This window comes from Herpailurus yagouaroundi, unplaced genomic scaffold, assembly GCF_014898765.1.
Source record: "Herpailurus yagouaroundi ecotype Mexico unplaced genomic scaffold, PumYag 208, whole genome shotgun sequence".
Taxonomy (NCBI): Eukaryota; Metazoa; Chordata; class Mammalia; order Carnivora; family Felidae; genus Herpailurus; species Herpailurus yagouaroundi.
Window position 1 is genome coordinate 1385312 of NW_024412439.1, and position 10213 is coordinate 1395524.

A 10213-nucleotide genomic window follows, 5' to 3' on the forward strand; every position below is an offset into this window, starting at 1 on the left:
CAATGCAGCCTTAGCCTTCCAGATCATCCCCTTTTCCTAGAAAAACCAGAAGTCCAGATTATTCTACCAGAGATTTGATCATGTCTGAACACCGCACTTAGCCCATCGGTGGCTACCAGTCCGTACTTGCGCCTCCCTCCCGGAGCCCCATGCTCACTTCACAAGTATTTGCTGAGGTGAGGACCTACTGGAAATGGGGCGTTTGGCCTGACTGAAAGAGGGCTCCCTGTTATTTTCTCTCATGCCCCATTTTTATATATATATATTTTTAATTTATTATTGAGAGACAGGGGGAGACAGAGCACGAGCATGGGAGGAGCAGAGAGAGGGGGAGACACAGAATCCGAAGCAGGCTCCAGGCTCTGACACGGGGCTCGAGCTCACAAACCGCGAGATCATGACGTGAGCCGAAGTTGGATACTTAACCGACTGAGCCACCCAGGCGCCCCTCCATCTTTGTATTCTTACAGCACTTACCCCCAACAGTAATGATTTTATTTACTCTTTAAAGCATTCCTGGCCCCTGCCAGTAGAATGTGAGCCCTTGCTCTAAGGGTAGGGACCACGCGAGCTTTGTTGCCGCTGCAGCGCCGGGGTCTAGCACTGCCTCGGAGGCCTGGTAGGTGCTTAATCCTGTTGCACAACCAGATGACTGGGAGGAACCCTCCGGGAAAGCATGCTTGGTTCCTTCCCCACCTTTTGCACCGTCCAGCGTCTGGTGTGCAGGAAATGCTCTCAAATGAAACAGTAGCTCTCTTGTTGACTTTTCCCCCACTTTCCTAAAAATGGAGTAGAGGAAGACTAAATGGCAGGTAGCGAATGTCCCAGTGTCATCCAGCTAATCCAAGGTTAACTACAAATTGGGTTCCATTTAATTTAAGAGATCTGGCCCTTCCACAGCGTTCACAGTGGAAAAGCGCGCCTGTTCTGGGGGACCAGCAGTAACGACAGCAACAACTACCGCCCTTTACGGAGTAGGCGGGAGGCACGCTTCTCAATGTTTCTCATAGCTCATTTCCTTCGGTCCTTGGAACCCCTGTGGCACACATAATAGCACCCTTATGCCCATCTTACAGATGAGGGAACAGAGGCTCACAGATGTTAGGCAACTTCCCCAAGGTCCCACAGCTGGGCTTTGAACCCAAGCCTGCTGATCAGGACAGCTGTCCAGCCTGGAACCCGCCCCCCCCCTCCGCCCCCGCCCGCTTCTCTCTTGTCACCCAGGCAGCGTGGAGGGTGTCGCGGCCAGGCCGCAGACCCTGGCAGAGCAACGAGGGGAGAGGCCACTGGAGGTGTTTTCTGCTCTGCGGCAGCCGGGAAGATGGGTTACTCTCCCCTCTTCCCCCCCAGATCATCTACCTGCGGCGGTTCAAGGACCTGCGGACGCTCAGCCTCTCTGGAAACCCCATCGCGGAGGAGGAGGATTACAAGATGTTCATCTGTGCCTACCTTCCTGACCTCGTGTACCTGGACTTCCGGCGCATCGACGACCACATGGCAAGTGTCTTCCTCTGGGTCTCCTGGCTCTGTGAGTCCGTCTTCAGGCCCTCCGGACTGCACGGAAAAGGGCGCTGGGGCAGAGCCCGTCTGAGATCTAACTCCTTCGACCTGCCCCCGTGGGCACCATTCCAGCAGGACCCTCATGCTAGCCGTTCAGTGCCTGCTCACGGTGGCCAGGTCCCTCTATGTGTTGCCTCCAGGCCACGTCCAGCCACCCGGCACTTTCTGGTATTCTGAATGAAGAAGCTGGGGACACCAAGCAAGGGCCAGCAGTTAGCATCAGCGGCTGGTGGCAGAACCCGGGAGCAATAGAACAGCTAACTATCCTCCCGTACGTGTCCGCCACGCACACGTTGCTGTTTGATGTCGCTTTCACTACAGCCTGTCAAGGGGCGGGGGGGGGGGGGCCCTGCTCTTGCTCTCAGCTGGCCAACCGAGGGCTGGCACCAGCGAGATGCCTCGCCGGGGAGCTCGCAGCCAGTGGTGGTTGGGCCGGGAGCCGGAGCCAGGCAGCCTGGCAGCAGAACCCAGTGAGGAGGGCCCTTCCCCCGCCTACCGCCTGGTCTGTCCACGGTCGCCGCGTTCCTGTCCCCCTGCTATGAGCTGCCCCCTTTCGCTCACCCCTTGCTCTTTGCAGTGTGATCCTTCTCTGGGTGCCTTCCCCACTGGAAGGAAAGAACCTGGCCCAATACCTTGGGCCTTTGGTGGCAGAAACGGATGTCCCTGCATGTTGGGTGCTATGGAGACCAAGGGACAGTTTGACCTGCCTGCTGCTTCTTGCGGGAAGCTGGTGCCTTCCTGAGAGAAAGGAGCCTGGGCTTGGGGGCACTGAGGTGATGGGGAGCACCTGGGAGAGCCCAGCAGGAGTAGGGAGGACTCGTCCACAGGTCTGAAGGCTGACCCTGCCTGGCCTGGACCGTGTTGCAGAGCCCCGGCGCCCAGGTGGACAGGGCCACCTTCCAAGTGTGGAGCCCTCTGCTTGCCAGTGCTTTCCTGGGAGGTCCACAGAGATAGGGTGAGGTCAGAGAGGTGCCCCTCTGAGGACCGTGGCTTTCTCTGCTTCCCGTGACAGCACCAAAAGCTGAGACTCGAATTCTAATACTCTCAAGTATTTTTTGCTTCATGTAGATAATAGTTTGGAAGTCATCACGGGCTCCGATGCTTGGAATGGGCCAGAGAGCTGTTGGGGTAGGTTTCAAAGTCCGTCGTAGAACCAGGGGACAGCCTGACACTGCACAGTTCCAAAGCCCCTCCCCAAGCATTCTCTCCTCAGTCCCCAGAAGCTTCCATAAAGGGCAGACAGCCCAGTCTGGGCATCCCCGTTGTGCCGCAGCGAAACAAAGGCTCCTTTCATGATTCAGAGACTTGCCTAGATGCATCAAGATAAATAATGAGTAAAAGGCTCTAAGAGCAGAGTTCTGCAAAGCAGGGGCACTTGAAACTTCCCTGTCCACGCTACTGCCTGCCCTGAGGCCAGCCATAGCCTGCCCCAAGCCCCTGGCCTCTTGGTGCTGTAGGGCTTGGGCAGCAGAACAGCTGGGCCCAGATACAGGCCAACCAGGGGAGGGTCCAGGATGTTCCCTGGGTCTCCGGCCGGGGTGCTGGATGACTGGGGGGCCGCTCACCTCAGCGGGACTGTGGGAGGACAGAGGTTCAAGGGCAGGCTCTTGAGGTGCCTCTCAGCTCTGTGGAGCTCTCCCCCTGTTTTCATCAGGCCCCTTTTAAGTCGAGGCCCTGGACTGTGCCTGAAGGCTGGCCCTCCCCTCAATCCAGCCCTGAGGAACAGAGGACAGTCCCCCACAAACCACATGGAATAGGCAGGTGCTATTAGCTTGAGGGGCTTTGTGTGGGGAGGTGGGGAGACAGGCAGGGGAGGCAGGGGTCAATCAGCAGGGCCCTGCTGGGGTTTAAGGGTTCTCCGATTGAAGGTGAGGGCCCATGGGGAACCCTGAGCGGTTCTCAGCAGCATTCTTGATGTGGTCCACAGTTCAGGAATCTGGGAGACAGAGGATATAGAGAAGAGATGTGGGATGAGGTGGGGTAGGGGGGAGGGAGAGAGGGAGAAGGCAGTGCTGTGGGAATGGAGAAGAAAGGGTGGCCCGGAAACTAGAGACTTTTAAAAATTTGGGACACCTGGGTGGCTCAGTCAATTAAGCATCCAACTTTGGTTCAGGTCATGATCTAACGTTTGTGGGTTTAAGCCCCACATTAGGCTCCATGCTGATAGAGTGGAGCCTGCTTGGGATTGTCTCTCTCCCTCTCTCTCTGCCCCTCCCCAACTCATGCTTTCTCTCTCTCTCTGTCTCAAAAATAAATAAATTAACTTAAAAAACAAAAATTTAAATTTCCTTATTAAAGTATAAATATGTAGGGGTACCTGGGTGGCTCAGTCAGTCAAATGTCTGACTCTTTGATTTCAGCTCAGGTCATGATCTCACAGTTTGTGGGGTCAAGCCCCATATCGGGCTCTGAGCTGGCGGTACGGAGCCTGCTTGAGATTCTTTCTCTCTCTCCCTCTCTCTTCCCCACCCCTTCTCTCTCTCTCTCTCTCTCTCTCTCTCCCTCAAAATAAATAGATAAACATTTTAAAAATATTTTAAAAATAAGGGCACCTTGGTGGCTCAGTCAGTTAAGCTCCCAACTTCAACTCAGGTCATGATCTCATGGTTCGTGGGTTTGAGCCCCGCATCAGGCTCTGTGCTGACATTTCAGAGCTTGGAGCCTGCTTGGGATTCTGTGTCTCCTTCTCTCTCTGCCCCTCCCCCACTCATGCTCTGTCTCTCTCCCTCTCTCTCTCCCTTGCTCTCTCTCATAAATAAACATTAAAAAGTTTTAAAAAAAGAATTAAAAATATTTTAAAAATAAAGTATGAATATGTAAGAAAACAATATAAGCATACAGCTCCATGAATAACAGTTCTTTAGAAGGATTTCAGCTGTGCAACATAAGCTATTTGCCGCCAAGGCCCGAGTTAAGGCACAAAACTATAATGATACCTATACTCGCATCACGTTCAGGAGTAAGACGGGATGGGCTTCAGGCAGCACAGGAGAGCCGAAAGAAAGCTCAGTATCTGGAATCGAACAGACCCCGAGAAGTCCTTACCTTCCTTTGTGGTGCCAACGCACAGAGACAGATCCTCTCACAGATACGTGAAAATACCAGGAGGTGTACAAGGCGGGGGTTGGTGGTTTGAAGCGTAGGATGAGCAGGAGTTGGCTGGTGAAGGGCTAGGGTTAGGACAGAGCACATGTAAAGGCCTGTGGCAGGAGGCAGTGCGGCGAGGGAGCCAATGGCTGGCGCTCAGAGAGCTGGAGAGAGAGGGTGGCAGGCAGGCCTCGCAGGCCACAGCAGGAGCTTGTCATTACCCTACGGCCAAGAGGAAGTCCTACAGGGCAGGCAAGGGACCTACGAGATTGGGTTTGCGTTTAACAGAGGTTTCTCTGGCTTTTTGCTCGGGAGCAGTGGACAGACTGGGTGAGGCGACAGGGTGCACAGGGGAGGCCAGCTAGGGGGCTGAGGCGGGGGTCGAGGCCAGAGAGAGAGGATGGTGAGATAGGATTAGGAGCTAGCACAGACAGGCCAGGGCACAACCTGGGTCTGCTGGAGGAGGGAGGGTCCCACATGTGTCCCGGGTCTCCGGCCGGGGTGCTGGATGGCTGGGGGGCCACTCACCTCAGTGGGACCATGGGAGGACAGAAGTCCATCTTGGACATGGTGAGGGGGCAGTGTTCTCGAGGCAGCTAGGGGAGAGAGGCTCTCAAAGGTAGGGTCTGGGCTGAAGGTAAAGACCCGCATGTTGTCTGAGGGTGGAGCCATTGGACGTGCTTGCACTTGACCTTAGCACAGGTGAAATCACCTGGGGTGTGTCGAGTGAGCCGAGAAGGGTGAGGACTGAGCCCTACAGGCTCCAGCAGTGCCCGCTGGGTCTAAGGGGATGAGCAGGAGGGCTGGGAGAAGAGCCAGGAGGTGGCAGGGCACAGAGCCAAGGTCCGAGGCCCTTGAGACCAGGCCTGTGACTCGGGTAACTCACTTTACCTGTTTCCCATCGTGCATCCCTGGAAGAGAGCGGGAGCACCTGCTCTGGGCATGTGCACCTGGCCGGGGCGTGGCCCTGATCCCCGCCGCCTGCCTGTGCTGCCTTCCCCCCCATGCTGTTGGTCCTTCCCCTCATTTCCCTTAGACTCAGCATACTTGGAAAAGGCCAGGAGGAAGCAAGCCATCCTTGCCCACACAGCCTTCACTAGGAGACTGTCCACACCCCCACCCTCGCTAGAGAGGCCGCGGGATGGCAGAGGCCGGCATGGCCGGGAGGGAGGGACCAAACATGCCCCGGTAACAGTGCCCCTTCCCATCCCCCCCTCAGAAGGAGCTGGCAGAGATCAAACACCAGTACGGCATTGACGAGCTGAAGCAGCGAGAGAACCTGATTCAGGCCCAGCTGGATGATGAGCGGGCCCAGCGGGAGGAGCTGGAGGAGCACAAGGTACATTCTGTCGGGAGGAGCCCTGCCGCCCCCCTCCCCCTGCCCTGGCTCCAAGATGCCGGCCACAGGGTATGGCCCCAGCTGGATCAAAGCCAGCAGGGCCCAGGCCCCAAGAACCGCTCTTGAAGGCGAACATAGGCCGTGTGGCCTCTCCTGGCTGTGACGGAGCATGTACATCACCCACAGGCCAGCGCCCTGTCCCTCCCTGTCCCCTCCTTGCTCTGCTCGCCACAGAGCCAGCTCTGTCTCCGCCCGGATGCCACCTGCCTTGTCTCCTTGCCAGCCTGCCAGGTCCAGCACGAGGGCCTAGGGAAACAATCTGAGGGAGCAGCTCCTTTTAAGAAAAGGGCAGTTCCACGGGCAGCCAGGAAGGTTGAGGTCCTTCCCCGGCACGGCCCCGGACCCACTCTGCCCCACAACCCGCACCCCTTCCTCCAGGCACACTGAGCCTCGTGCAACCTTCAGTTGATGCCTCTGGACCTCCGCGTGTGCCAGGCCCTTGGCCCGGCGTGCCTTCCCTGTCCTCCTGGAGGGCTAAAGCCCAAGGGCAGCGTGCCCTCCCCCACCCTCTGCAAAGTGTCCACTGACCCCAGCGCCCAGCACAGGGCCCCACCCATGGAGCCCTTGCCAGGGGATCAGCGTCCCCCAAGCCCTGCTGTGTTTCTGACTGCAGGCCGCGTTCGTCGAGCGCCTGAACGGCTCCTTCCTGTTTGACAGCATGTACGCTGAGGACGTAGAGGGCAACAAGCTGGCCCACCTTCCCGGCGTCGGCCAGCTCCTTCAGGCATATCCTTCCAAGTTCATGGTCACCTCCCCTGGCAGAGCCCGGGCCCCACACCACCAGCCTGCCGGGGGCAGGTCCCCTTCTGCTCTGGGCCTCGGTTTCCCCATTTCTCTTGTGAAACCCTGGAAGATAAAACCCCTCCTTCACAGCCATGTACCCAAGAGGCAGTGGAGAACCCAAGAGGTCAGCTGAGTGGCGCGGGGAAACGCTGCCTGGATTTCAGGGGACGCACAGCATGGCACGGGGTCCGCTGTGCTCGACAAGCCAGGTTGTCAAAGAGGGAAAACTGAAGTGTGGGTCTATGGCGCTAATCTGTAATACCTATATTTATATTCTCTTGCTGTGAGCTTTGCATACAGTGTTTATAATTTCCCAACTGCCCAGCAGATGGGTGCTGTTATTATATTAATCCCATTTTATAATTGGGGAAGCTAAACTTGGAGAGGTTGACTTGTCCAAGGTCATGCAGTTAGAAGCTGGGATTTGAGCCCTTGTCTGTCGCTCTAAGAGCCGGCATCCTTTCCCCCAGTCAGCTGGATCCCAGAGGCTGTGACTGGCACTTGTCATGGCCGAAGCCATGATGACCTCAGTTGGCATAAACTATACGTTGAGGGACTCAGGTTAGACTCACAACAGACTGAATTAGCGCTGAGACTGGCAACGAGTCACACAGTATGTCTGTGGAGCCGCCATCACTGGGTAGAAAGAAACTTTCTCTTAAAAACTCAACGTTTTGGAAAGGGTGGGGGAGGGGATGGAGAGGGTGTGAGGCAAAGCAGAAGGTGACAATCCGGGCTCTAGGCCAGACAGACGGGCTCCCGGCCTGGCTCTGCCATCCCCCAGCTGGGTGACCTGGGCTCACATCTGGGCCGTAGCGCCTGCCTGACCTCAAGGACTCCATGCTGCAGGTGAGGAAGCCCAAGTCCAGGCAGGTGAAGTGGCTTCCCAGAGAGGAGGAGCAGCAGAGCCAGGACTTGAACCCGGACCTCTCTGCGTCCAGCCTGTGGTCCCCTGACCTTCGTAGGCTCCCTCGGCGCCCCTGCAACAGCTGAGCACAAAGACAGGAGCCCAACAAAGGCCCCCTAGATATCACGGCAGAGACAGAAACATACACTGCCCAGCTCGCTGGCTGGGGCTGGCTCCGCCTGGGCTCCCAGCCCCTCCCCGGCCCCTTTGGGTGCCCAGGATGCCTCTCCTGGGGCCTTTCTTAGCATGTCTCTCTTCTGCTCTGTAGCGTCCCCCCACGGTCCCTGCCTCCTTCCCGAGACCAGTCCCTCACTGTGAGGATAGGGATGCCCCGGCACCACATTAGACTCCAAATCTCAACTCCCGGCCCTGTGCCAGGAGCTGCCACCACCCTCGACCTGCATCCTCCCAGCAGCCTGCCCCCAAGATAGCTTCCTTAACGGCCTCACCTACAAGGACAAATTCGTCATCGTCTGCCTGAACATCTTCGAATATGGCCTGAAACAGCAGGAGAAGCGCAAAGTGGAGCTTGACACCTTCAATGAGTGTGTCCAGGAGGCCATCCAGGAAAACCGGGAGCAGGGTAAACGCAGGATTGCCAAGTTCGAGGAGACGCACTTGCTGGTAGGCTCTGCCCCTCCCGTGTCCCCTCCCTGCTTCCTGCTCCAGATGCTGACCCCACCCCGCGGGCCTGGCCCCACTGGAGGGGCTGCACACCCTCTACCTCTGACGACCCCTAAGACCCACCGTCACTGTCCCCGTTTGCCAGAAATCACCCAGCTCAGTGGCAGAGCCAAGGGTTTAGCCTTCCACCGGTGCCACCAACCACAACTCCAGCACCATGCCAGAGCTGAGCCCAGGGTGACGCCTGTGGGTCCCCTTCACCTAAAACGCCCCTGGGGGCTAAGGCGGTGTCATCCTTACTGTCAACAATGGTGTTGCGTTGTCGCTCCTGTTATTAGCAACGTCAAGAACTGCTACTTTGCTTTGGTTCATTCGTTCGTTTAGCAGACATTTTCTGAGCCTCCGCTCGGTGCCTGGCTCTGGGCAGCCAGACCAATGCTGGCCGTGGCTCCTGCCCTCGGCGAGCTCCCATGTGGTGTGGGGTGCAGACCCGGGCCCTCCCCGCTGCGGTGGTCAGTACGACACTGGAGGGGAGCCCAGGGAGCCTCTGGGAGTTGCTGGAGGGACCTTAACTCAGGCTGAGGCTCACAGGACAAAGAGAAATGAGCCAGGGGTGGTGGAGGAAGGGCATTCCACCTGAGCGAGCAGGCCTCGGTCGTTCGGGACCTGCTGGACCCAGGCCACTCAGGACCATGTGCGCTTGGTGGGACTTGCTTCTTTTCGTTAGCATCATGTTTATTTTATTTAATGTTTATTTTTGAGAGAGTGCAAGTTGGGGAGGGGCAGAGCAAGGAGAGACAGAGGATCGGAAGTGGGCTTTGCGCGGACAGGCTGACGGCAGCGAGCTCGATGCGGGCCTCCAACTCCCCAACCTGCAGATCATGGCCTGAGCCGAAGCCAGATGTTCAACCCACTGAGCCACCCGGGTGCCCCTAGTTAGCATTATTTTTAAAGATGGGTTCTGGGGCGCCTGGGTGGCGCAGTCGGTTAAGCGTCCGACTTCAGCCAGGTCACGATCTCGCGGTCCGTGAGTTCGAGCCCCGCGTCGGGCTCTGGGCTGATGGCTCGGAGCCTGGAGCCTGTTTCCGATTCTGTGTCTCCCTCTCTCTCTGCCCCTCCCCCATTCATGCTCTGTCTCTCTCTGTCCCAAAAATAAATAAACGTTGAAAAAAAAAAATTTAAAAAGATGGGTTCTTGTTCTAAGTCACAGATCTTTGTGAGACTCTAAGGAAAGCTATGGACTTTCTTTCTCCTCAAAAAACTGTCCACATACACCGAGTATGTGGGCACTCGCCTGCAGTGTCAGGGGCTTCAAGGAACCCACGAAGCACCGTCAGGTTGAGAACTCTTAGTTTAAGGTCAAGCAAAATCCCCAGGTAATGCACGTTCAGATATAATAGGGTTGGCAATGAGTTCCCAGACGCTTCCCGGCCCTCCTCACTCCCCGGTCCCCGGTCTCGTCTCATTGGCCTCACCAACGACCTCACATTCTGCGCGACTTAACCCTCAAGACCCTCCTCCTTATGTTTTAGGGTGGGGTGTGACTGCATTTACCCAGAAGTTCAAGCCTGTCAGCAGAAGAACACGTTTGGCTCACATATGTGTTTTATTTGGCCTGCAGAGGATTTTAAAACATTTTGAACATCCTGCTGACGTTAAAAATGGGAAGATTTCACAGAAAAATTGTGGTTGCCAGCTTCTGTGGAGGCACTTGTCAGCAGGGCCTCAGTGGCAGTTGTCCCCTCTAGACAGGCCACGTCTCCAGTCCTCCGGGACCCTGTCCGGCACATCCTCCCTGAGGTTTCTTTCTTCTTCTTCTTCTTCTTCTTCTTCTTCTTCTTCTTCTTCTTCTT

At 56.6% G+C, this 10213-nt stretch overlaps 1 protein-coding gene across 6 annotated transcripts in view; it reads left to right on the forward strand.

Annotated features, from left to right (window-relative positions):
* Window positions 1-10213, forward strand: part of DRC3 (dynein regulatory complex subunit 3) — a 34561-nt gene that overhangs the window by 11189 nt on the left and 13159 nt on the right. For 5 of the 6 annotated variants that reach the window (XR_005783976.1, XM_040453024.1, XM_040453025.1 and 2 more), the window contains exons 6-10: window positions 1351-1497; window positions 2629-2688; window positions 5867-5986; window positions 6660-6772; window positions 8186-8360. Coding sequence is in view for 5 of the 6 variants with exons in the window: in XM_040453024.1 (XP_040308958.1) it covers window positions 1351-1497; window positions 2629-2688; window positions 5867-5986; window positions 6660-6772; window positions 8186-8360 (615 nt within the window). In the remaining variant the exon portion in view is untranslated. The remainder of the gene's footprint in view (window positions 1-1350; window positions 1498-2628; window positions 2689-5866; window positions 5987-6659; window positions 6773-8185; window positions 8361-10213) is intronic. The other variant, XM_040453023.1, reaches the window with a different exon arrangement.